The following is a 22,854-nucleotide window of genomic DNA, read 5'->3' as shown; positions in this document are numbered from 1 at the left end:
TTGCACCTGTATAATGTACTGGTCCCTACACCTAACTGTTGGTATACCATACTATGTGTGTTTAGTCCTATGTTCAACCTTCCTGGCCACTTTGATTTCATACTGAAGGCAACTTTTTTTTTTTTTGCCAAACTTTTTTTTTATTCGCTCGCTCGCATCAGTTTTGGAGTTCCCGCAGGATGTCATCCATATAATCAAATCAACATGGCCTTATTTGGGATTTGGGGATTCCGTGCAGTTAACAGAAGTGTGCGTTAATCCGTTGTGCAATTAACTGGCTTCTACTGTATCAATCATTTTCAGTAGATTTGGCAGGATCAGTTGAATTTTGAGGCGATCGAGACAATGTTACTTGGTGAGGAAGATTAGTGGGTACTGAAAACATGTATAACTTATTGCTCATGGTCAATTGATCAGCATTTTCTCAACCTATAGTGGCCACCTGTCTGTAGTGGCCAAATTTCTTCGGTTTCTTGAGTGGCCGCTATAGACAGGTTTGACTGTACCTCCAGTACAACCCACTGCCTATACAGACTCACAAGGGCTATATGACTACCTTTTGAAAAACCGAAACGGTCAGATTTAAAGCGTCAAGACGGAAGGAAGAACCATCACACTCTTGCGCTAAAGTTGCGAACAGAAAGTGTCGATGGGTTGATATGTACGCACATCGCGGCTTTTGGTGGTGCAGATGTGGGGAGGGGGGCGGTGGTCTGATGTACTGATGTAAGCTTGCAAATGTCACACGACAAACTGACCTATAGTTTCTATCAAAGGTCAGTTGTTTTTGACAGACACTCGGTAGTTTGAGTAGGAAATCTCGTGTTAAGTGACATTTATGACTTTGAACGGAACAATGCCAATACAACACAATGCTCACGTTATATGAGCGCAATTAATATGAATTCAGCATGCAACATTTATCTGTACATCATCATCATCATTGGCCTCCGTCCGTCTAAAGAGGTTGATGGGTTTTGGTCATGGTCGACATCTTCTTTGCTGAACAAGCCGATTCTGGAGTGACTGTACACACATATGACAATGCGAATCATCGGAAAAAGTAAGTTCTCAAAAACGTTAACTTTAACTGGTCTATCTATCGATTTATCTATCAATCAACCCACCTCTATCTAAGTTTATATATCTATATATATCCACCCATCCATCCATCAGTCCCATAGTCTATCTATTTATTTATCCATCCACCCATCTCTATCTATCTATCTATATTTATATATCTATATATACCGTTGTACATAAACGCACACAGACACAAACACACACATGCACACAAATCGAAGTTGAAAAAGTCTGTCTTTTGTTAGAAAATCTTCCATTGTACAGACTTCGATCGGGATCTTTACCATCAGAATCGGCGATTCTGACAGATTGCAATCTCTACCTTAACATATACATAATGCTACTTCACCTTTATCTGCTGGGTAACCTATATCCGTTGTCTTTAAAAACAGGGTATTTAGAAATATCAAGTTGACGGCCGGTGGTTTCAAACTGTAATATCTTTAAAGTATTGCAGTGCGAAACCAATACTAGTATGTGCGTCTTCTTAATATACCGAAGTCTTCTGCTTAACGGATATAGGTCACCCTGCGGAAGAACGTGCTAGATCTCATACGCGTGTGTACCACCCGACAGCTCACACCACTTGTTTCCTCAGCGAGCAAACTTGTGTCATTCTAGAAAAACCACCTCTGTCGACTTGATATCCCCAAATACCATCCTTTTATAATCAAATACAACGGATATAGGTTAACCGGCGGAAAAAGGTGAACTAGTTTTAGATCCCACACACGTGTGCACCACCCAACAGCACACACCACTTGTCTCCACAGCGAGCAAACTTGTGTCATTCTAAAACCCACGAGCTGGATTTTCCCGCCTTAGCTCTGTCAAAACTAAAAGCTTTCACAGTAATTTTTCTTCCAGCGGGAGCAAAGTTTGGACCCTTTCAAGCCGGATTTTACACCTGAGTCCCGAGCTCCAAAGATCGCCTGATATTTGTACAGCCAGGGTTTAAATCGCAGGAGGTACCATTTATTTTGCCACAAACGTCGCAAAACTAACGTCTGTGCTGAGCCTAAGTACACACATCGTGTGATGCGTGTGTTGAGCGGCGCTTTGCAGGTGGGCCCCAGACTTTAGGCCTTGTCGATTTGATGACATGGATGGCGTCACTAGAAAACCCAAAACTGATGATAGTGTGCGAATAGAAAAAGATTGGCCTTCGTTTTGAAGTGTAGGGGAAGAGTTGGCTGAACGCACACATTATGGGTAGTCTCCATAGCAGGCTCTCTATGGCCTTTTTGGCACTTTTGCTGGCCATTTCTTTTTGTACTGGGTCGCTGATTGCTGGCCTCTCTGATAGCCGGCCATTTTAGAGCCTGCATGGATTCGGCGGTACAAAATAATATTAAAAAACGATTAGCCATTGATCTGCCCTATTAACACATACGTTAGGAATAATTCACAACTCCGTGAGAGGCAATTCGCATGTCGGCTGCAAGCATTTTCTAAAATGGCCGGCTATCAGAGAGGCCAGCAACCCAGTACAAAAAGAAATGGCCATGGCAGCAAAAGTGCCAAAAAAGGCCATAGAGAGCCTGCTATGGAGACTACATTATGGGTAGCATCCTCTAGGAGCCCTAAAACTGAGCGAGCGTGCGAAAAAAAATTGTTAAAAGTTGCCTTCATTATAAAATCTAAGGGGTCAGGAAGGCTGAACAAATGACTGAACGCACAGAATATGGATGACATCCTCTGGGAAGCCCGACTGATGCGAGCGCGTGAAGAAAAAAAATGCTACCTTCGTTATGAAATCTAAGTGATCATGACGTTTGAAGACTCAACATCTTTTTTTTTCCTCCAAATATGTAATTTACACCTGTTTTTTGAAAGATTTGAAACCAAACTTGAAATACTCTAAAGCTAAAATTTCCAATATGCCAATGATAGATATCCCTTAGATACACCTGTTAAGTCAATCACAGACCAATGATCAACGCTTGTTATCCCTCTCTCTCTCTCTCTCACCCAGTCCTGTTATACCTCATGTTAATGTTTTTTTATTGTGCTCCAATGATATATATGTATGTGCTATTGTGTATTATGCTGAAATATTGAATAAAGTTTGAAAAAAAATTTTAAAAAAATCTTTTTTTTCCTCCACAATACTCCTAAAAGGAGGAAGTTCCACGCTCAGAGATTCAACGCAACATCGCTATGGAATAAGCTTCCATGGACTTGCGTCCCCCATGGGGTACAATCTGAAACTGTTTAAGTCAAGAGTTAACTGACATCTTTCTTCACAATACAGAATTGTAACCCAAAACGCTTGAGTGGCTCCACGAGGCTTGTTTTGCGGTGAACTCTAAGTAAAGAAGAAAAGAAAAAGAAGAAAAAAAAAAGAAATGACTATAAATGTATGGTATACAGTACCGTAGGATAGATTCTTTTTTTTTTTTTCTCACAAAATATTCTATAACTTTGGAAGCGCAAAGTGAAAGAACGAAGAAAAAGTTTGGCAAAAAGTTGTCTTCATTATGAAATCTAAGTGGTCAAGAAATTTGAACAAATGAGTATGGTATACCGAATAATAGCTTCTTTCTTTATCCTTCCTTTAACATCTTCTTTGACTTTGGAATCGACTATTCATAGTAGTACATGTATCCGTTTTCTAATTATCTTTTTTTAACAATTTAGGCCATGTTGATTTGATTAAATTGGTGACATAATCTTGGAACCCCAAAACGAGAGCTGCGAATAAAATTGTTTGGCACTCAGAAAGTTCCCGCCAATATACCGGTCAGGAAGGTTGAACAAATGACTGAAAAATGACTAAGGTAGATCTATATCGAAAATACATTCTTCGTTTTAGTTCTTCTTCTTTAGACCTTTGAACTTATAGTCTCCATGTTCTGATTTTTTTTTTGGTCAATTGATGGCATAGGTATATATTTGCTGTTTTGCAGCTGTTTTGTACGATTTTGAATATATTTTTTGGAACCGGACGAAAATTGCGTACGACGTCATCCCTATAATCGAATTGAAATGGCCTTTAACAGATGAAGGTAAAATGTACCTGAAACAACATCAGAGTATGAAGGGCTAGTGAGCGAGGGAAGCCATCTGGAGATAAACAAGGTCCGAATTTTCAACAGACGCAAAATCAACCACCGTGTAGGGTCCCCACAACTCAATGTCACGGTGTTGAATTTTGCTGACTACAGTTGATTTTTTTTTTTGGAAAGAAAAACAACGAAACGATTGTGATCTGTTGCAGCCTTGTGATCTTGTTATGATATATTTTTTACCTTGTCTTGAGCAAAGATTTTCTTTCGGACATGTCTGGCAGAAATAAATCACTTCAACACTTGTTGTTTGCGTTGACTACAGAACCTGGAAATTTTCTTCTGTAAGATGAATAGAAACATGAGCAAAGATTTCCTTTCTGACATATCTAACAGAAATAAATCACTTGAACACTTGTTATTTGCACTGACTACGGAACCTGGAAATTTTCTTCTGTAAGAAAAATAGAAACATGACAAAGAAAATAAACATATGGATTTTGGGTAATAAGTCGATGTCTATGCTAAGTGGGACGTACGGGGGTCGCTTAAAATTATGCATATAAAAAAAGACAGATTACTAGATATCTTTATGTGGATGTCCCTGTAGCTCAATTGATAGCAGCCGCACAATTGAGCTGCAGTTTCCAATTAGTTGGTAGCTTGGAGACCCTGGTTCAAATCTTTCTGGGAAAGGCATCTCGGTTAGGGCTGCTTGCTTCTTTCGGAAGGGACGTAATATGGAGTTCCAAAATGTGCCTAAAGCTCGTTAAACTTAAAGGGAAGGGCTAGCAACCTTTAACGGTAAAATATGCCCTGATACAGAAACAGCCAGGAAACTTTGCTGGCCTATGTGTGCTACTAGGAACTACCGCTGGTTCACATTTATCCAAGGGTAACCTATATTCGTTGTTTGTAAGAAAAAAAAAAGTATTTAGTCATATGAAGTCGACAGACGGTGGTTTCAAATCGGAACATTTTGAAAATACATGTAGTGCAAATTTGAAACCACTGTCCGCTGACTTAAAACTCCTAAATTTGCAGTTTTTAAAGAAAACGGATAAAGGTCACCCCACAGATAAAGGTGAACTAGCGCTACACGTAAGTTGAAAAGCAACAACAACGTGTTTAGAACCCTCCTTCGCACAAACACTGAATCCCAGAAGCCAATGCCCGCGCCAAAACCAAATATGGTAAAAACACCGCAAACACACGCGATTAACATTCCCCATAATGGCGACATTTTCTTTTATTGTTGTCAGCACAATCTTCAGGAGGTGACAATTACTGCTCCAATTAGAAGGGAGGGGCTGTTGTTCAAACTGTTAATGTGTTAATTATTCTAGTCGATCATTAGGGGCGGGATTTTCACACCTCACCTACTTGTGACCTCAAAAAACTTGTCAACAAATACTAGAAACTCGACACAGTGGCAAAACTGTTTTCTTCAAGCAGAGGTTTGGCTCCGGTTGGTTTTGGGCGTTTTAGGCACTTTTATGAGACTGTACAAAATAAAAAGCCCGATAAAAATGGCAAAAAAAAACGTTAAAAACAGCCAGATTCTAACCTCTGCTTGGAAAATAGCGAAACTGCACAGACAGAACGACGGGAACATCTATTAGCCTTGTTCTAGACCAACATGGTGGACAGTGAGATTTTATAACGTTCTTTTATAGCATAGTGTTTTGCGTTGTCATCTTTATCGAAGCCCAAGTTGCAAGGCTAGCAAATACTAAATCTACTAGCCTTGCTCTATAGACATGTTGGAGGAGAGATCTTATAACGTTCTTTTATAGCAAAGTGTTTTGCGTTGTCATCTTTATCGAAGCCCAAGTTGCAAGGCTAGCAAATACTAAATCTACTAGCCTTGCTCTATAGACATGTTGGAGGAGATATCTTATAACGTTATTTTATAGCATAGTGTTTTGTGTCGTGATCCTTACCGAGCCCTTAAGCAAGGCTAGCAAATACTAAATCCATTAGCCTTGCTCTATAGACATGGCTGGAAGAAAGTTCATTGCGTTCTTCTACATCTATACTATAGTATATTTCATACTATACTATATTTTGTTTTTGAGGTCCTTACACAAGCCTTCGTTGCAAGGCTACAGACAAATTTGCGTGCTGCAAACACGGTGATTGTTTACTGTGATTTTTTGTTTTTTTATTGGATTTTACATTACTTTGGAGTTTTGTAAGTAGCATTTGTCCATGCAGCAACTGCTTTCTCTCTACGTTGCTTGCGATCTAAAATCATCCAAACCTTGCTGCGTATTTGTTCATTGTCTTCCTATAGTCGACAAGAAACCTTATTGTACCATAAGTTGTTTTCTAGAAACTTTCAATTGCTTTAGTGCTCTTTCTTGATGACTTTTCAATTTTACTCATTGAAAATCACGCGTTTGTGTCCTCAACTATTTTTGTTTTGCTCTTATAGTTTTATTCAAAGTTTCAGAATGTGAATGGAATAAAGAGGTGCAATTCCACAAGTTGCACCCCCCCCCCCCCCCAACTATTCTTGTCCATCAAATAGTACCTATGCTGAAGCACTACGTAGGCTTTGCTGGAGTAAAGCGTTATTACATGAAATTCGTGATCATACAAGTAGTTTTATCAATCCTTGTACTACATTGTACTGTAATTCATCCACAACTAATTAAAAGCCCCACACCTCGCGCGGTTGAGTGAATCCTCCGTCCTCACCCCCACGTTGTAAGCCCGTGTAAGGGGAGGAGTTATAGACAAACCTTGGCTGTTCCAACGTGTTGGTTTCCCAGCCCACAAACATATCGGTTTTCCACAAAAGTGTGGGTAAACAAAGTACGGTACCTCGGTCGACGGCGCGGCTTTGGGGGCAAGATAAAGAGGTCAAAGGTCAATTGGAAACTTTCCTCGTTGTACAGAAATGTAACTATTTATCTAAGAAATATCAATATGCACACATTTAACGCTAGTTCACCTTTATCCTTCTAATTTATCCATTGTATTAAAAAACATTGTGTTTTGGGATATCAAGTCTATGGCAGGTGCACTGGTTTCAAATTGCAATTTTTTTCAAAGTATTGATATGCCTACTGAACTGAACTGATATGCCTAAATAGTGAGTTTTAAATATAACGGATATAGGTTGCCCTGTGGATAAAGGTGAACTAGCGTTACTAGGAAATTTATGAAATATTATGAATGAAATAATTGGTTATACTTTCTAATTGTCGATGTTTCGAACAGCCAGGCTAGGATGAGTTTTTTTTTTCTCTCACAGAAAATACAATTCGAAAACTTTTATTGGATTATCTCATTTTTTTTGACAGAAAACGGTCTTTGTACCTGTCAATCAAATGACGTAGGAGACCAGGCCTTGAACATTACCAACACTAATGGTATTTCCGTATGACGTCACTCCTACATTGTTTTGAAAAATCCCCCTGGGATAAAGATTGCGGTGGACGAAAATTAGCTCACAATTTGGCTTCTTAGCGATGAATGGCTACTGTATACAAAATAATTCCTTACATTTCCGTAGGACAAAGTGAAATGTGTTAGGATGGAATATGGAATGTGCCATTTTTAGATAAATGTGGGGGAATAATTGGATTTAATGCAAACATGGGAAGAAAACTTTGCCGCTTAGTCACAATATAACACGTACTTCATTTGCGTTGACAATCCTTCAAAATACTTTTTTTTTTACAATTCTGTCTTTTTTTTACCCTTTTCTCTCATCTTTTTTTCTTCTTCAAGTCTTACAAAAGAAAGTCACTTGTCTCTGGGTCGTACCATGGACAAACAGGGGTGAACCCAGCAAACAACCCGGAGCAATCTGGCAAACAAGATTAGTTGAATAGGTCCTCGTTGCTTTTGTGTCATGGGAAAGACAAGCCGTGTGCACACAAAGCGGGTTGGTTATTTTACATGTTCGCCAATGCCGTTCCGAGTTTTGACGAAATACAATCAAACGTCCATTAAGGTGGGCTCTCGATGCATGGTAGAGTGACACAGGGAGTGAATGCTGGGCATCAAGGAAAAAGCGTAACGCACTGGCAAGGCGTGAACCGTGCAGGGGGGTTCAGTTTGCCCGCCTGTAACACAGCGCGCGCTCCCCTGGGGACCACAACTGCAACCTGTCGTCTGCAGAAGACGTTCTGAGGAAAATCGCCTCAACTCGGGTGAGTAGGTTTAAAGTTTGAGTAAAATGTTGACGATTTTAGGCGTAGGAAGGGTTTTCAAAACAACAGAGGACAACACATGTTGGATATATCGGTTACAGTCCAACACTGATTCACCTGAAAGAGGGAAAAGTCCCGCTGCCATAACACCAGAGTTTAACGCAGGAATTCCTACACTTTATTTGGGTTGCCAGGAGTAATGTTAGCGTGCCGTATGAACGTTCAACACGGACCACAGTTCGTGGACATATGTGCGTCGTGAGGCACCCCCAAATCCAGCGGGCCACTCTCATACACTCGTTAAAACACCGAGAATCTTTCGGTCCCCACTCACAGAGACATTTGGAACCGGAGTCACGGAGAGATTTTGAGGAATTCTCGTTCAGTTTTACATCCGAGGTGCTGTCCACGGTGGGCCCGCAGAAATCCCTTTCATTCAGAAGGGATAATATAGGGGATAAGAATACTTCCCTGGATCACGCTTGTACCGTTCTTTTTGGAAGTGATTATGCACTCAACCAACCGTGCGCTAACTTTACCCTAACCCGTTTGACAGTTATGTTTTTATGTACAAGGCATGTACTAATATACTACCAATATTTAGACGTTTTCAAAGCCAGTAGATATGCTAAGAAACAAGAAATACTAGAAGAGGGATAAATTTAGCTGTGTTTTTGCCGACTATATCCATTAGGTCGACGGACCAAAAACAACAGAGAACCACAGTATAACAGGTGCATTGCGGTGAAAGATTCGAACACCCTTGCGCAGTGTGTACCTTTCTAGTTGTTGTGTTTTTGTTGCTTTCTCGAATATTCTAAAAGAACTCTACGACAACATGCATGTCGTCCTGAAAAAAAGAAAGAAATGTTTTGTTTTCGTAAATTTTGGACTGTGGACATTTTTCTTTGCAAGGGGGGCTATTAGGGTACTAGAGTACACGAATTAGTAGAGCATATAGGTGCAAGTGGACACTTCGCATTCATAGGGATCTAGTTGGTGCATTAAAGGACTCGAGTGGCATATCCGGGGATTGTTTTGAGTCACGACTATTGGAGTGAGTGTTTTTTTTTCTGCCACGTATCCTATATCACACATATATTCCTTTTTTTTTTCTCCATTCATTTTTCCGTTGGTATAGGGCCGCAGAATTTGTTCAATTACTTCGCATGCTAATGTGTGTGTGCGGGTGATATAAATTGATATTGATGATGTTTTATTTTGTGAATTAACGACAAGCGTTATTGAAACAATGAAAAAAAGAATTGGTCTATATATATATCCAAGAGACTTTGGGGGGGGGGGTTGCGGCGTTTCAGTGAGCAGAATGTGTATTTCTAAAGAACTGGGGGTTTCAAACATTCGAGTGCCCGTTCTTGGCGCGAATACCTTTTGTGACTGGAGGGTCTTGGAGTGTTTGAAAGAGTAGGGCCCGTGAATTTGGATGGTTTTCTCCGAGCAGTACAATTGGCTGGACTTTGGTCACTCGTTGGCTTGAAGTGGTCTCTGAACAGGGTTGGTCAACAAAGCCTGCTTGGCATGGGGGGAAAGGTGGGGAGAAACCCAGGAACGTTGTTTCAAAGAAGAAAGAAAAAAACTTCACAGTGCCGTTAAAAAACTAATTCATCTAGCTTCACCAGTGGTGGTCTTTGAAGCGCGTTCTTGTGGTGTTGTGTTTTTGTGCTAGCTCAACTGATAGCTGACACCGTGTGTGCCCCACGACTTTTCCCCCAACACTATTACAACATTACCGTTGTTTCCCTTCTTCTCTTAATCCCCCCCTTTGCTGTCGTTTCTGACTGATAAAATTTACCCCTGTTGGTTTAGCAATTAAAACTAAAAAGCCCGGCCTGTGACTTGTTTTTGTTGTAATGCCCGCTCAGTCGAAACCGTGTGAGTTTTACCGAAATGCTCACCCCCACACCCATCCAGTTACTCATAGACCTAATCCAATTCTTGACATTCAAAGAACTTGTGTTGTGGTGGCTGGCGGGCCTATGGGTTTGAGTCCATTATGACTATTAGCAGAGCACCAACTCAACTTAGCGGCGATTCTGGCGTCAATTGAGTTACTTGAGTTTAAAATAGAGTGCAAAGATTCTTCTCGGTAACCAAACCCGTTGGTTATAACAACAAAAAACACTTTGCAATCTCAGAATACCGATGATTCGTAGCTTCTTACCTAGAGCTGTATAGTGTCCTTGAGAATTCTCAGCGACCTTCATAATGTGTATTTCGTCGTTATAAATTCTGTACCCCCCCCCCCCCAACACAAAACAAATTAGTGCTGTGTTAGCTTGCACAACTGTGTAGGAAAAACAACATTAGTACATCCAATCAATTGTAATCAGTTTGTTTGTTTTAGATGAAGTTTCCCCTCCCTCGAATAAAAGTACAACAACGACGCTTCCGACGACGACAAAGACTATCACAACGTAACACTCGTGTACAATCTTGAGCTGTACAATTTAGGGAAAAAATACAACAATCTAGCAAAGACAATTATAAAATGTGTGCTAAGTTGCTAACAGTGTTTGATATTTTATGTTTGTGCACTGGCTAAATACGGTCTTCACACAACGCCCATGCATTCGTTTTCAAAGCGGTACAATTTTGTGTCTAGTGACAGATCTATGCGGATGTATACGTGTTTATGCGTTTGTTGTTTACATCTACGAGTACATGTATGTTATAGGCGTGGACCGTACCATACGTAGCTAAAACACATCGCCATTGATGACAACTCTGGACACGTATATTGAGTGACAAGAACATACCCGTTCGAGAGTCACTGATAAGAAAGTGTTAAGGATATAGATAAGGACCGGACGTTTGAGATGAGATGTCTTTGTGATATAGTAGGTCTAATCATATCACCCTGGTTGACAGAAGGAATCTTAAACGAATGCTTAAAACTGAGGCGGTCGTGTTTTGAAATTTGAGGTACATGTTCAATTCAACAACATTGCAAGTCGTCACGATTTTAGTAGTATACCCCTGTATAGAAGGTTTAAATCTTTCGGGGGTAATGTTTTTATTTAGGTTTGTGTGCTCGCAGTTGTAGCTCATGTTCGTTTTTATGGATACATGTTTAGATTTTAGCATGTTTTTAGCATGATACGCTGTGAATTGTCGATACATATCATATCTTCAGATAATGTAAAAAGATTATTAAACGTCGCTTTCATATATTGTTTATATTCTTATCAATTCTGTCGCAAATCTTCTCAAAGTGACCAAGATTATGGTGTTTTATAGGAGTTGAAGTCAGTAACAGTCCATCAGGTAGTAGCCCAGATCCGTGTTTTGTTTGTAAAAAAAAGGTTTTCCTAGTGGGGTGTGTTTTTCTGAGGGCCTAGGGACAGACAATAGGCACAAATAGCCGCAAATTGGGCATAATCATTCGCATGGGTGGGCTACGCGGGAGGTATGGGTATTGAATAGTACCACTGAGATTTCAAAACAGGTAGTCTTGTCAATTTAGCGGATTTGGTTTTGTATTCTACCTCAAAGAAACGAAAATTGGTCCAAAACCTCTATATTTTGAGTCACTGGTAGTTTTAGCAATCTACAACGCCCCAAAAACGTTAGTTTCAGTGACCACTAGCACTACGAAACGTCATTCCCTATCCTTTATATTAATAGATTTAAAAGCCAGGTGGCCATAACCGGAGCGAATCTGAAGCCCACCAGGGCAGGCCACGACGGCGTAAGAAAAGAAGTTAAAATTCTAGTCAAAAGAAGATACCCTGATATCCTCTGAACAAACTTGTCTGGCTTGACTGATCGCCAGGTGTTTTCGGCTCCCTTGATGTGTGATGGAAGACACTTCACCTAGTTTTACTTAAGATTTCGAACAAGGTATGGCTGGCAATATTGTATTAGTTGTCCCTGTAGCTCAACTGGTAGCAGCCCCACCGTTGAGCTCCTGGTTCCAGTTAGTAGGTAGATTATAGATTATAGTTCAATACCGAGACGGACATCTAGGTTTGGGCTGCATCCGTCTTTCGGAAGGGACGTTATTGGTGTTCCCATGTTCGAGGGGATGCATCGAGAATGTGAAAGGGGAAGGGCTAGCAAACCTTCCCTCTAAAAAAAACATACGGCGCTATCAAATTCTTTGTGCGTTGTCGTACGAATTTGATGTCGTAGAGAGTTTTCAATGAGACTGTGATAGAATCAACCACAGACAAATATCCAAGACATGACTGCTGTACGACACCTGAAGTAGACGACTGTCCCAAGAAAGGCTTCAGTTTGCTATCGTACGATACGATCGTACGACAAATGTGTGCAGACCCCCTGTGATCGCACGAACACCGTACGACGAATGTGACGCTTTGAATGAGCAAGAAGAACCCAACCCTCTTTCACAAATCCACCAACTCTAGCAACATCTACAATCCGCGCATAAAGTTTAATACATTTTGTAGTGGGATAGCATGTCCGCTATATAGAGAAACCGTCATGTGTTTTCCTTGTCTCAATCTTTGCCATAAAAAAATCCTTCTTTGTGACGTTTTTAACCGCAAGCACTTTCCCTACCGGCGTCTTGTACTCTACTCTTTCAAATTCTCCCTTTATCTTGTTTTTTTCTTTTGTCTGTCTTACCTGTGCATGTGTTACCCTATACACTAAGGCGCTCAAAGAGCAGACTGCCCCCATGACCAAGGGGCGTACGACGTGTAACCGTGATAGAGCCGTATCTGCACGGTAGCGATAGAAGGTCACTTCAGCTTCTGTAGCTGTCTCAATCCTCCTCAAATGAAAAATGAGATTGTTTAGCTCGCCTGCCATGCGCTGTTTTACAGGTGTGTTGATGATATAACCCGGCTGTGTCGTTTTCGAACTCTAGATATTCAAGATCGTTATGTCATTTCATTTCATTTTTATTTGTTTTACCAGAGTACATCGCTCAGGCTTCAGCCTGTTTTTCAGGACTCTCTGGACACATATAAAAACAGACACCATACACGACTTATAACTACACAGTCATATAACTTAACTATAGGAATACGATAACGTTTTTCCTGATAGGGAAAACTAAGGACTTCTTTATAATGTCCTTGGGAAAACACATTGTTTTTTTTCTTTCTTCTTCTTCTTCTTCTGTCATGAACCAATCAGAGCTTAGAGTTACAGTAAACCAATCAGAGTTTAGAACTTCTGGTGGTATCGGCTACAGGGAAAATATTCTGCATTTTCGCGAGAATGTTGGCTTTCCAGTTAGTATTTCTAATTACTTAGTAAGACTTTGAAACAATTTTGCACACTTTATAGACGTAGATTTATCTATTTTTAGCTGTCTTTAGCAAAGGCATCAGATTCTAGGAATATTGCCAAAAATACGTGCTACTTCTTACGTCACATGTGTTCACGTGACTTTTCTCTCACTCGCCTAAACCGAGTACACTACTTACGCTTTCAAATCTAACTTGTTTTCGCATTCCATTAAAATTTGATTGCCCATGTTATTGAAAAGCGATACACATTTTCTCATCCACCATTCTTATTTCTTTAGGAAGCCGTTCGTTCTTTTTCTCACGGCTGTTGTTTTAGCCCAACAAAACAATAATTTTCCAATTTGGATCAATTTGCCGTGTGTTTTGACAGTGCATGCAGCGGTCCTCTTGTGTTGGGTTTTGGTACTGGCGCCACTGCGAAAACTGTGTTCAATTAGGGCGAGGTGGTAAAAGAACTTGAGGCTCGCTTCAAGTGGATACGATCTTAGCCACTTCAGTAGGTTGAGATTGTGGTCACTAATGGAAAAGCCGAGATAAGTCTAGAACAACGTTGACATAGCAGTGCATCGGCCCGGTCAAACAAGGTGTTTTGGGCGGGTGTAACATGCGGTTAGTTGCCTGGGAGGGGAGGTAAGTGTGTCTTGTTCTCAAGACTTGGCTTCCGTTCAAGAAACTTCTTCAGTCCGTGTAGTTTAGTGCTTCCGTTTTGTCTTGGCATTTTCGCATTGAGATCTAGAAGTAAGTATGCTATCATTTCGACAGAAAAAGATGTTTTAATCATAAGCGTATATACTCAACAAAAAGGGAATGTAACGTTAGCAAGGTACAATTTCTAGGTGACAGTTTCAGTAAAAATCGTATACTGTGCTCTGTATGTGTACCGGCTTGTAGAACACTGAATATCTATTGGAATATTCCACCAAACTACCGGTTGTCCCAGTCGGAATGCAATCTATCAAAACGTCCCCGAGCAGATAGGCAAAGGTTGCGATCTGTAAACACCGCGTGTCAATGGTTTACCTACAAACTCGTGCTTTTGCATGGTATGTACGAGTAGGGGCCCCCACTGAGACCTAAGTTCTGAACCGCAAAGAATCTAACTCAAGTGTAAGAGGTTTGTTTTCAAATAATGGGCGGCAGACAAGATAAAGTCTAGATAAAATTTGTTACAGGAAGTTTTGGTAATGTGAACAATTGGTTCGTTTCTGAACAAGACCTGTGGCTATGTCAAGAATGGAACGACAGATGGATGTATTTGTGAGAAAATTTGGTGAGTTGTTTTTGGTCAGGATTTCTCAACTTGTGTTTTACACACTCCATTTTAGCGATCCACAAGTGACCTATTAACTTTTGCCAGCGACGCCACGAGATTGTTTTGTCTCGCATTCGGGGATTTTCACACGCATTTAAAGATCAGGTTTTTACTTCCACCGCATTAAATCTTGTGCCAACTTCCTTCTGGCATGGAAGTCGCTGACAACCATTTAACGCCAGAGTCTTGTTGTGCGGGGTGTGCTAGATGAGGACTTGAAGGGGGAGGGGTTATATACCCCCCTTAGTCAATAACCCCCTCCCCAGAACAAATCAGGGGAATGTGATGTAAACACGAATGGACAAACAGCAGCGGCGGTCATACAAGTAAATAACTTTTTCCCGCCGGGAAGACCGCATCAAAACGCATACTTTTCTGAGAGAACACATGACATGTATTGTAGACACTATATATCTTTGCAGTTGTCAAATATGCTAATTTTTCACTGCCCCTCCCCTCATGATTAAAACTCTAGACCAGCTACACAAATAGGAAGCACTATTTATTTATTGAGGGAACAGGTGCATTATGGGAAAATCCTATTTCTGAAATTTAAAATGTCGTCTGCAAATTTTCGTCTCAATTTCTGCATGTTTGTGAAAAAAAATATACAAATACGTATTGTATATTATCACATAATTTTTGTTGTTGAAATTCTGTGAGAACTAGCAGATCGAATGAATACATCAAATAGGGACTAGAATAACGCGTTACCAGAATGTTCCCCCATCTATTATAATGATATTTCACGATGATGCCTACCGATACCTACCAGTAAGTTACACATAACGTTTCGTTTCAGTTATAACAGACCATAAAAAAAAATTACATTTTAGGATGGAACTGTGTGTCAAGAAACGACAAAAACGTCACACATTTCTTGCAATATTTTCGTCGTATAAAAGAGACGGAACGGTAAAGGTAGTTGTATTTATCACAGAAACATGTACACTAGTTAAGTCCCGTATAGACGTTATAAAACGCCGTGCTATGTTCAGTTTACGGATCGCAGGAGCGCGGGAATTGCCCGGAATGTTTGCGGTGCGTGACAGTTCTGAGTTTTAGCGGATGTCGTGCGACCAGACGCCGTGGTTTGGATGCCTGTAGTACGGTTGTACATGCTTTCCATAATGTACCCAGTTGCTGTATCCCTTCTATATGGGAGTTGTATATGATCAGTCACGAAGTCTGATGGTACAATATCCTTTCCAAATCACCTACGTTAGGTTTTTTTTAATGACATCTGTGATAAGTTTGAATTATTTTGAATAAAAGCATATTTAACGTTAAGCCACAATAGTTCAATTTTCCTCCAAAGATTGAATGTATGAATGCTTTTTAATATTTTGGAAACATTTTGAAAGTCACCGTGCAAAAATTTCTTTATCTAGAATAATTTACAAATATTTGTAACATTTTCGAAATGGTACATTGACCCTATAATTTGCGATGACGTGTGAATTGCTTCCCGGCCAAGCCCACTGACCCATTTACAAAATGTCAGAAAATGCTATAAAACATTGATTTTGTTAAGATTTGTGATATTGCTGCATTTTATCATGTTGTTGCAGTAGTAAGCATGCGCAGGCATTGGCTACTTTACCTTAGAAAATGGCAAATTAAAACAATCCACACCTTCCGACGAAAATCATTACTTTTTATTAAATTTTAAGTAAATCTTGCAAAACGGTGGGAGTTTTTTTCTTGTCTGTCAAACGTGATCGTCTGAACTCAATCAAGGTCAATGTCATTGGTGTCAATGTCGCTTGTCAATCACCAACATGGACGACAATGTTCTTTGTTGATGAAAACGAGTGAATCCATATTTGGATCTCAATTCTATTTGGATCCCCAAATTCTATTCATAAGCAATAGGTTGTTGTGTGGCAGGCCGCCAGGGTTCATCACAAGAAGTGTCAAGTTTTTGCCGTCTTTCACCGCAAAACTGAGTCCCCTTTTCGTCTCTCCCAACAACCGTGACCTCGCTAGGCTCCACAACACACAATTGTGTTTGTTCCTGCCTGAAATACTTGTTATTCAGAAGCAAAATATGGCGAACAATAACCCAAACATAATGAAGAACTAAAGCACGGGGATAGCGTTACTGTTTTGAAACAGGTCTAACATTTCACTATGTGCTGACTCCTGTGTTGTGGTGGACATTCTTGCAGCATTACGTTGCTCTAGTACGTTTTTGTTGGTCAGCCATGCATGTTAACATTTGAGGTACTCTCGAGCGTGAAAACTAGAATACCGTGATTTCCGAATATTTCTAGTGTTGTCGTTTTTTTCTGGGGTTTTGTGATAGACAGTTGTGATAGACATCTTGCGGTCGCACAAGGGGAGTTTTAAGAAGTTTGGGCGTCTTGTGGCTTGTCTGGAAGAACGTTACCTGGAGACTCTTGCAACCGAGTGAACCCCTGTTGTTTCTGAGGCCGAACAGGTGTGTTTGTACATCGTTCTAGACAGGTGGGTTTTCAACCTTGAAAAGGTGGGGGTGGGGGGCTTCTGTTATTGAGTATGATGAAAAAGCAAGAACCTAGGGAAAGAGTAGAAACCTGACTACCCCGTCAAAACCATGACTATTTCGAAAAGTTACATCATAGAGAGAGTCTGCTATCTCGATGACTTTGTTCATCTAGTTGCTGGTGTCATGATATGAAATCTATCCACACGTAGTGAGACGGATATCTCAAAACTTGACTAAAAGGTGGTTATGTTCTCCTGACCACTTCCGATAACCGTGGACAACATTGGAAACATTGTCGCACTAAGAGCCGGAAGTACTGACATTGATAGCTGCACTTTTAGAAGATAGATTCAGTGTATCAAATGTATACGTCAGTAAACAATGAATGACGGTCCCTCGCTTGTGTCTAAAATTCTATCCTGACCCCAAAACGATCAACGGTTGATGATCTAATCTTGGCTCACAGGTACCAAAATGGTCCCGGATAAACTGTCATTGGACACAATCCCGGGAAAGTCTGCTTTCTTGAATTTCGAAATGAGATCTTTAAGTATCAGGAGAAGAGTGACAGATGACAAGATAACAAACAAACAAACAAAAAGCAAATGATTGTGACATCTTTTGTTGGAAAAACGTAACTCTAGATCTTGGCAAAATGCAGGGAAGGATCATGTGACCGCTAGGGGGCGCAATCTTTCTGTTTGCCGGTGCACGTGTCACACCGTAGTTCTCTACGCGGAAGGTTCGCTTTCCTTGACACAAATTCTTCAAGTTCACGTAGATATGTTCTTAACGATCACTTCCAGTTGCCCGGCATTTCTCTTATGTGAGAAATTCGAACAAGAGCATTTTGCATGTGGAGTATCAAAAACAAACGATATTTTCCTTCTTCTACCATATTGTCGGTGATTCTCACATACTTTCTTTTTGCCACCTCGTATTCAGTTCCAGGCCATTTTCCTTTGCATCTGTTGTCCCAACCCCTACCCAATCTCGTTCTTGTCTTGTGCGTTGAAGGAGGTCATTTGTAGTCTTCAGTTATATCTATGACAAGGCGTCGATGATCTGGAACGCCCAGGGACAGTTCACAGGAAACGCAGACAAACGACTGTTAGCGACTGTCAGGAGTCAATACTGTACTTATCATCGCTCCATTTGGTTCTAACACATTGTAAGTCCGCCATCTCACGATATCTGATCTTGTGCCCTTAATTGCGAAAGGCACTTTCGGTATATAACCTTATTGCACAACAATTGTACGAGGTACAAAGTATGGCATATACATAACTACAGTGCTATAACATAACTTAAGACTTATCTAACTAATAATAATAGAGTTGTAGTATGGGATAAGTTTCTTACAATCATTGGAGGCTTTTACTATCATTTGGGGAATTTCTAATGTCTAAACTTCTTTGATATATTTTCCATTGTCACGTGTCATTATGTATTTGAATTTGCACTTCAGGTCCATCATTGGATAAATCCTTGTGTATAAAATGACAGCCTTCTGTATAGAGAATTGCGTATATCGTATACCTTACTCCACCAGGTGTAAAAGTGCCCCCCTCCCCCCCCCCCCCCAACTTCGGTTGGGGAAGTAAAGGGTGGTGGAAGGAGAGGGACGGGCTCAGCCTTCCAGTATCGTATTCTAGACACAGTGTATAACAACCCACTGTTCATACGCCCACAAAAAGGCTATGGGACTTTTCCTTTACCAAGAGTTAAAAAGCGACCATATCAGAAAGTTAGCCTTGTTAGACTAACGTCACGTTTCCAAACCGGGGCCTGACCGGGCTGTTTGTGGAAACCAAAAACAGAAATGTAAGCGTAAAAATATACCCAAATAACGAGTATTCTTTTTACATCCTGTGCACTTTGGTGTCTTTTATATCATACGTTTCGTTTCCGAAAGCTACCCGGCCGGGCCCCGGTTTGGAAATGTGACATAGGCCTTACTACCGGAGTCTGGCTACTACTAGCGTACCCTGGGAGCCAGCTGGGATCAGGCAGCTAGGACAGTTTATTCGGTGGCCCAAGACAGTCAGGTCCGCCAATCTCCTATTAGCACCCGGGGAGTTTAAGCTCCGAAGCACTAATGTGAGATCTGCGGGCTGACTGCATTGGGTCCCCGAACAAAACTCGCTAGCTACCCGGTCCTGTCTGGCTCCCAGGGTACTACTAGCGCTTCTGGGCGTCATACAAATGTCGGTGATAAACAAGGTGCTGAAAGAGAGCTCACTCCCGACCTCGACAGTACAGCCCTAATATAAACCGCGTTCTTCCTGACATCTGCGCTTGGAGCAAACAGATGAAAGAACTGGGTAGCCGGCCAAGGCCAATGACACAAGGGCGGGGGAAGACATTTGTTTTTCTGTGAAGTCTTATCTGAAGCATTTGGCGGCGAGGACAGTAATTCGGGGCCCAATTGACGCTAGTTTACCTTTATCCGCGGGGTAACCTATATCCGTTGTTTTAAAATAAACTGGGTATTTAGGGATGTAAATGCGACGGAAGGTTGTTTTAAATTGCTAAACAAGATGTATTTTAAAGATATTGCACTTTGAAACCACCGTTAGCCCACTTGATATCTCCAAATACGTATACCTCTGCTTTTCAAATAACGGACATAGGTTACTGCATGGAAAAAGGTGAACTAGCGTTATGCTTGCGTCTGTTCGTTGACAATTTTGTACAACGTTAACCAACCAACCAACCATTATCTATTGAGAACTTGACAACGCTTTTCTATACAAATTTAGAGTCTAAACTGATCGTTATTGTAGAAAAAAGGAACTGACAGAAATATGCATTGTCTTGCAGATCTTGATTTCAAGAGGATATATAAAGTATATTTTTCAGTGACGATAGTGCCCAACGCATGTTGAGGGTAGAATATCACATAGATGATCATTTTGGCTCCTACTAGAGGGACCTAACATTCGTTTCAACACGTTTGACCTATATATGAGTTACAACAATCAATCAATCAATCAATCAACAAGACATGCTTCCAAAACAATTCTTGGAAATAGGACTTGCATAGACCATACGCATGCATTTTTCTTTACGCCGATTGAAACTTAAAAGTTTAGTCTACAAGTAAAGGAATTGAAGATCCTAGACCTTTACCCTACTTCTTAAACAAGGTAATGAGATATTAGTCCGTATCTGTCAGTCAGAGTAAATCATTGTGTCGTCCTGGATTTCTCTTCCAGACAGGTCTAAACAAAATAATTTGGACAGACGTTCATTTGCAAATACCCCCTTATCCCCTTATTTAGGTTTAGCCAGGCGAGTTGGACGTGTCAGTGGTTTTCCGTTTTAATCCTGGCGCGATGCGAAATTTACGAGGGTTCCCCGTGGAGAGTTAAATGAACTGTTGCTACCCCAAGCTGCGCCCTGTCAATCATTTTTGAAGGGAGGGACGGCACGAGCCGTTGTTGGCTGGGACCGCAGCCAATGGTGGGGCGGTTTACATCGACTCAGGCTAATGACGTGTTGACGAACGGTTACGCGGGAATTATGTTGTTTTTATAATCCCTTTCTTTCTTTCATCAATTCATTCTTTCTTTACCACATTATTCATTTTCTTTTTTCTTCACTGCCGATTTCTTCCTTCCCTTCTTTCTATTCTCTTTCTTTCCACCTTCTTTCGTTTCTTTCCTGCCTTTTTATTCCCTTCTTTCCTTCTACTCTCTCTCTCTCTCTTTCTTTCTTTATCTCCCTTAGTTTACTTCTTCTTTCTTCTGTTTCTTTGTCGTGCGTTTTCCCTCTTCCTCTTTCTTTCTTCAAATTCTTAATTTCCCTTCTTTCTTTCTCTTTCTTTTTTCTCTCAAAGTTTCTTTCTCTTTCTCTTTCTCTCTCTCTCTCTCACACACTCCCTCTTTGCCCCCCCCCCCTCTCTCTCTATCTATCTATGTCATCCACTGGTCCACCGGGACCATATCTAAATGTTTAAAAGGTCGAAAAAGACAATTCTCATTTAGGAAAACATAACTCTTCGACAAGGACGATAGCTGACTTGCTGTTTCGAATCACCGAAGGCAGACTAGGCGGAAACTTCTCAACATCTTCTTCGTTCCCTCTCCTTTCTTGTCTTCCGTCTCGGAGACATCTTGCCCCAATTTCTTGAAGGCGCCTTGAATGCTGGGGAGCTCACAAACATCCCACCACATGTCTCTCATATACCCAATTATCCCCAACTATCTCTCTTCCTCCTCAGATGACTCTGCAAAATTCCTTCCCAGCGAATGATAAATCCTAAAGACCTTCAAACATGTCAAACTACCCCAAACGGCAAAATGTTCGCGGGGAATTTAAATTAACAAGTACCAACTGTTTCACTGTAAAATAGAAAATATTCGCGGTGTTTTTTTTTTACGTTTGCTGTGATTCGTGTGAAGAAGTTAAAAACGAAGATAAAGCCACCGCGAACGTATCCCTTTTCTTACAGCATTGGTACCCTTGCGGAAATGGAAGCTCTGGACATGGTTGGTTCTGAATGTTACAGAATTTTGCTTGCAGCTTAGAAAGTCTTTTCATGGGGGTAAAGTAACAACAAAGTTGCTAGAAAGTTGGGTGAAGCCTGCTACCTTTATACCTCTGATGACGTCTGAGATTTAGAGTGACCCCCCCCCCCCCCTCCCCCCCAAATACCTCAGTGATGCTACTAAGGGAACTTTGAAGCGTCACTGTTAGTGTTGCAGACGATCAGTCATTATTTAGGGTACCTCCACATACCTGAGCGGTTCGCTAGGGCAGACAGGCCCGCGAGGATTGGTACAGAAACATGCTGATGTGTGTGATAAGATCTCACCATTGTTGTGACAGACGCCGGCGACTGTCTGCATAATCTTTCCTGTCATCTCCAATTAAGAGGTTTGCTTGGTGGTTTCATAGTCTTATGAATATGATTATGGCATTTGATATGTAGTACAATGCTAAACTTTCTTCCAATTCAAAGGTATACATTATACACGGATCAAATTTTTAACGACCACAGTCGTCTTCATCAGGATGAATACTAATGACCAGTCACTTCAGAACGTAAACTCGCGAGAGTTACAGACACGTCGTCTTATTAACACGTGATCTCGGCGGATGCGTGACGTCAGCAGTTGGTCAAAAGAGTTTAGACAAGCTTAATCCGTGTATATCTTTGTGTTGCAAGAAATTTAAGTCATTTAAGCATTTTACTATGATTACAACCAACACAGATGAGCTTCCATGAGCATTTGATGTGTGTTTAAGTATAGTTTCTTTTTTTTTTACTATGGGGTGGGTGATTGGAAATAGTCACATCGTAATTTCGGTTTGGGACGTATAGTCTAAGTAAATCAGTGTTTTAGTACCTCCTCCACTGGTCAGGTCCAAATATCGTTAACGTAGGTACTGGCAGCGAACGTTTCAGTTTCAAAGATCTAGATTGTCGTATTCCTACCTTTTGTGACCAAGAAATAAACGTTTCAAAACAACTACACCTGCTTCCTATAAAACAACACCTAGAATTTTTGATCGCCATATCCGGGGCTTATACAATTATCACAGAATGTATGCGTTCAGATCACAA

The 22,854-nt window shown here is 40.8% G+C and overlaps 1 protein-coding gene across 2 annotated transcripts in view; it reads left to right on the top strand.

Moving 5' to 3' along the window:
- Positions 1 to 7,953: 7,953 nt before the first annotated feature.
- Positions 7,954 to 22,854, top strand: part of LOC118413298 (fibroblast growth factor receptor-like 1) — a 54,560-nt gene continuing 39,659 nt past the window's right edge. The window contains exon 1 of one of the 2 annotated variants that reach the window (XM_035816602.1): positions 7,954 to 8,257. Coding sequence is in view for 1 of the 2 variants with exons in the window: in XM_035816601.1 (XP_035672494.1) it covers positions 14,105 to 14,130 (26 nt within the window). In the remaining variant the exon portion in view is untranslated. Of the gene's footprint in view, positions 8,258 to 14,029; positions 14,131 to 22,854 lie in introns of those variants that run through there. The other variant, XM_035816601.1, reaches the window with a different exon arrangement.

This window comes from Branchiostoma floridae, chromosome 4 (genome assembly GCF_000003815.2).
Source record: "Branchiostoma floridae strain S238N-H82 chromosome 4, Bfl_VNyyK, whole genome shotgun sequence".
Taxonomy (NCBI): domain Eukaryota; kingdom Metazoa; phylum Chordata; class Leptocardii; order Amphioxiformes; family Branchiostomatidae; genus Branchiostoma; species Branchiostoma floridae.
This window is presented reverse-complemented; position numbering and strand designations above follow the sequence as displayed.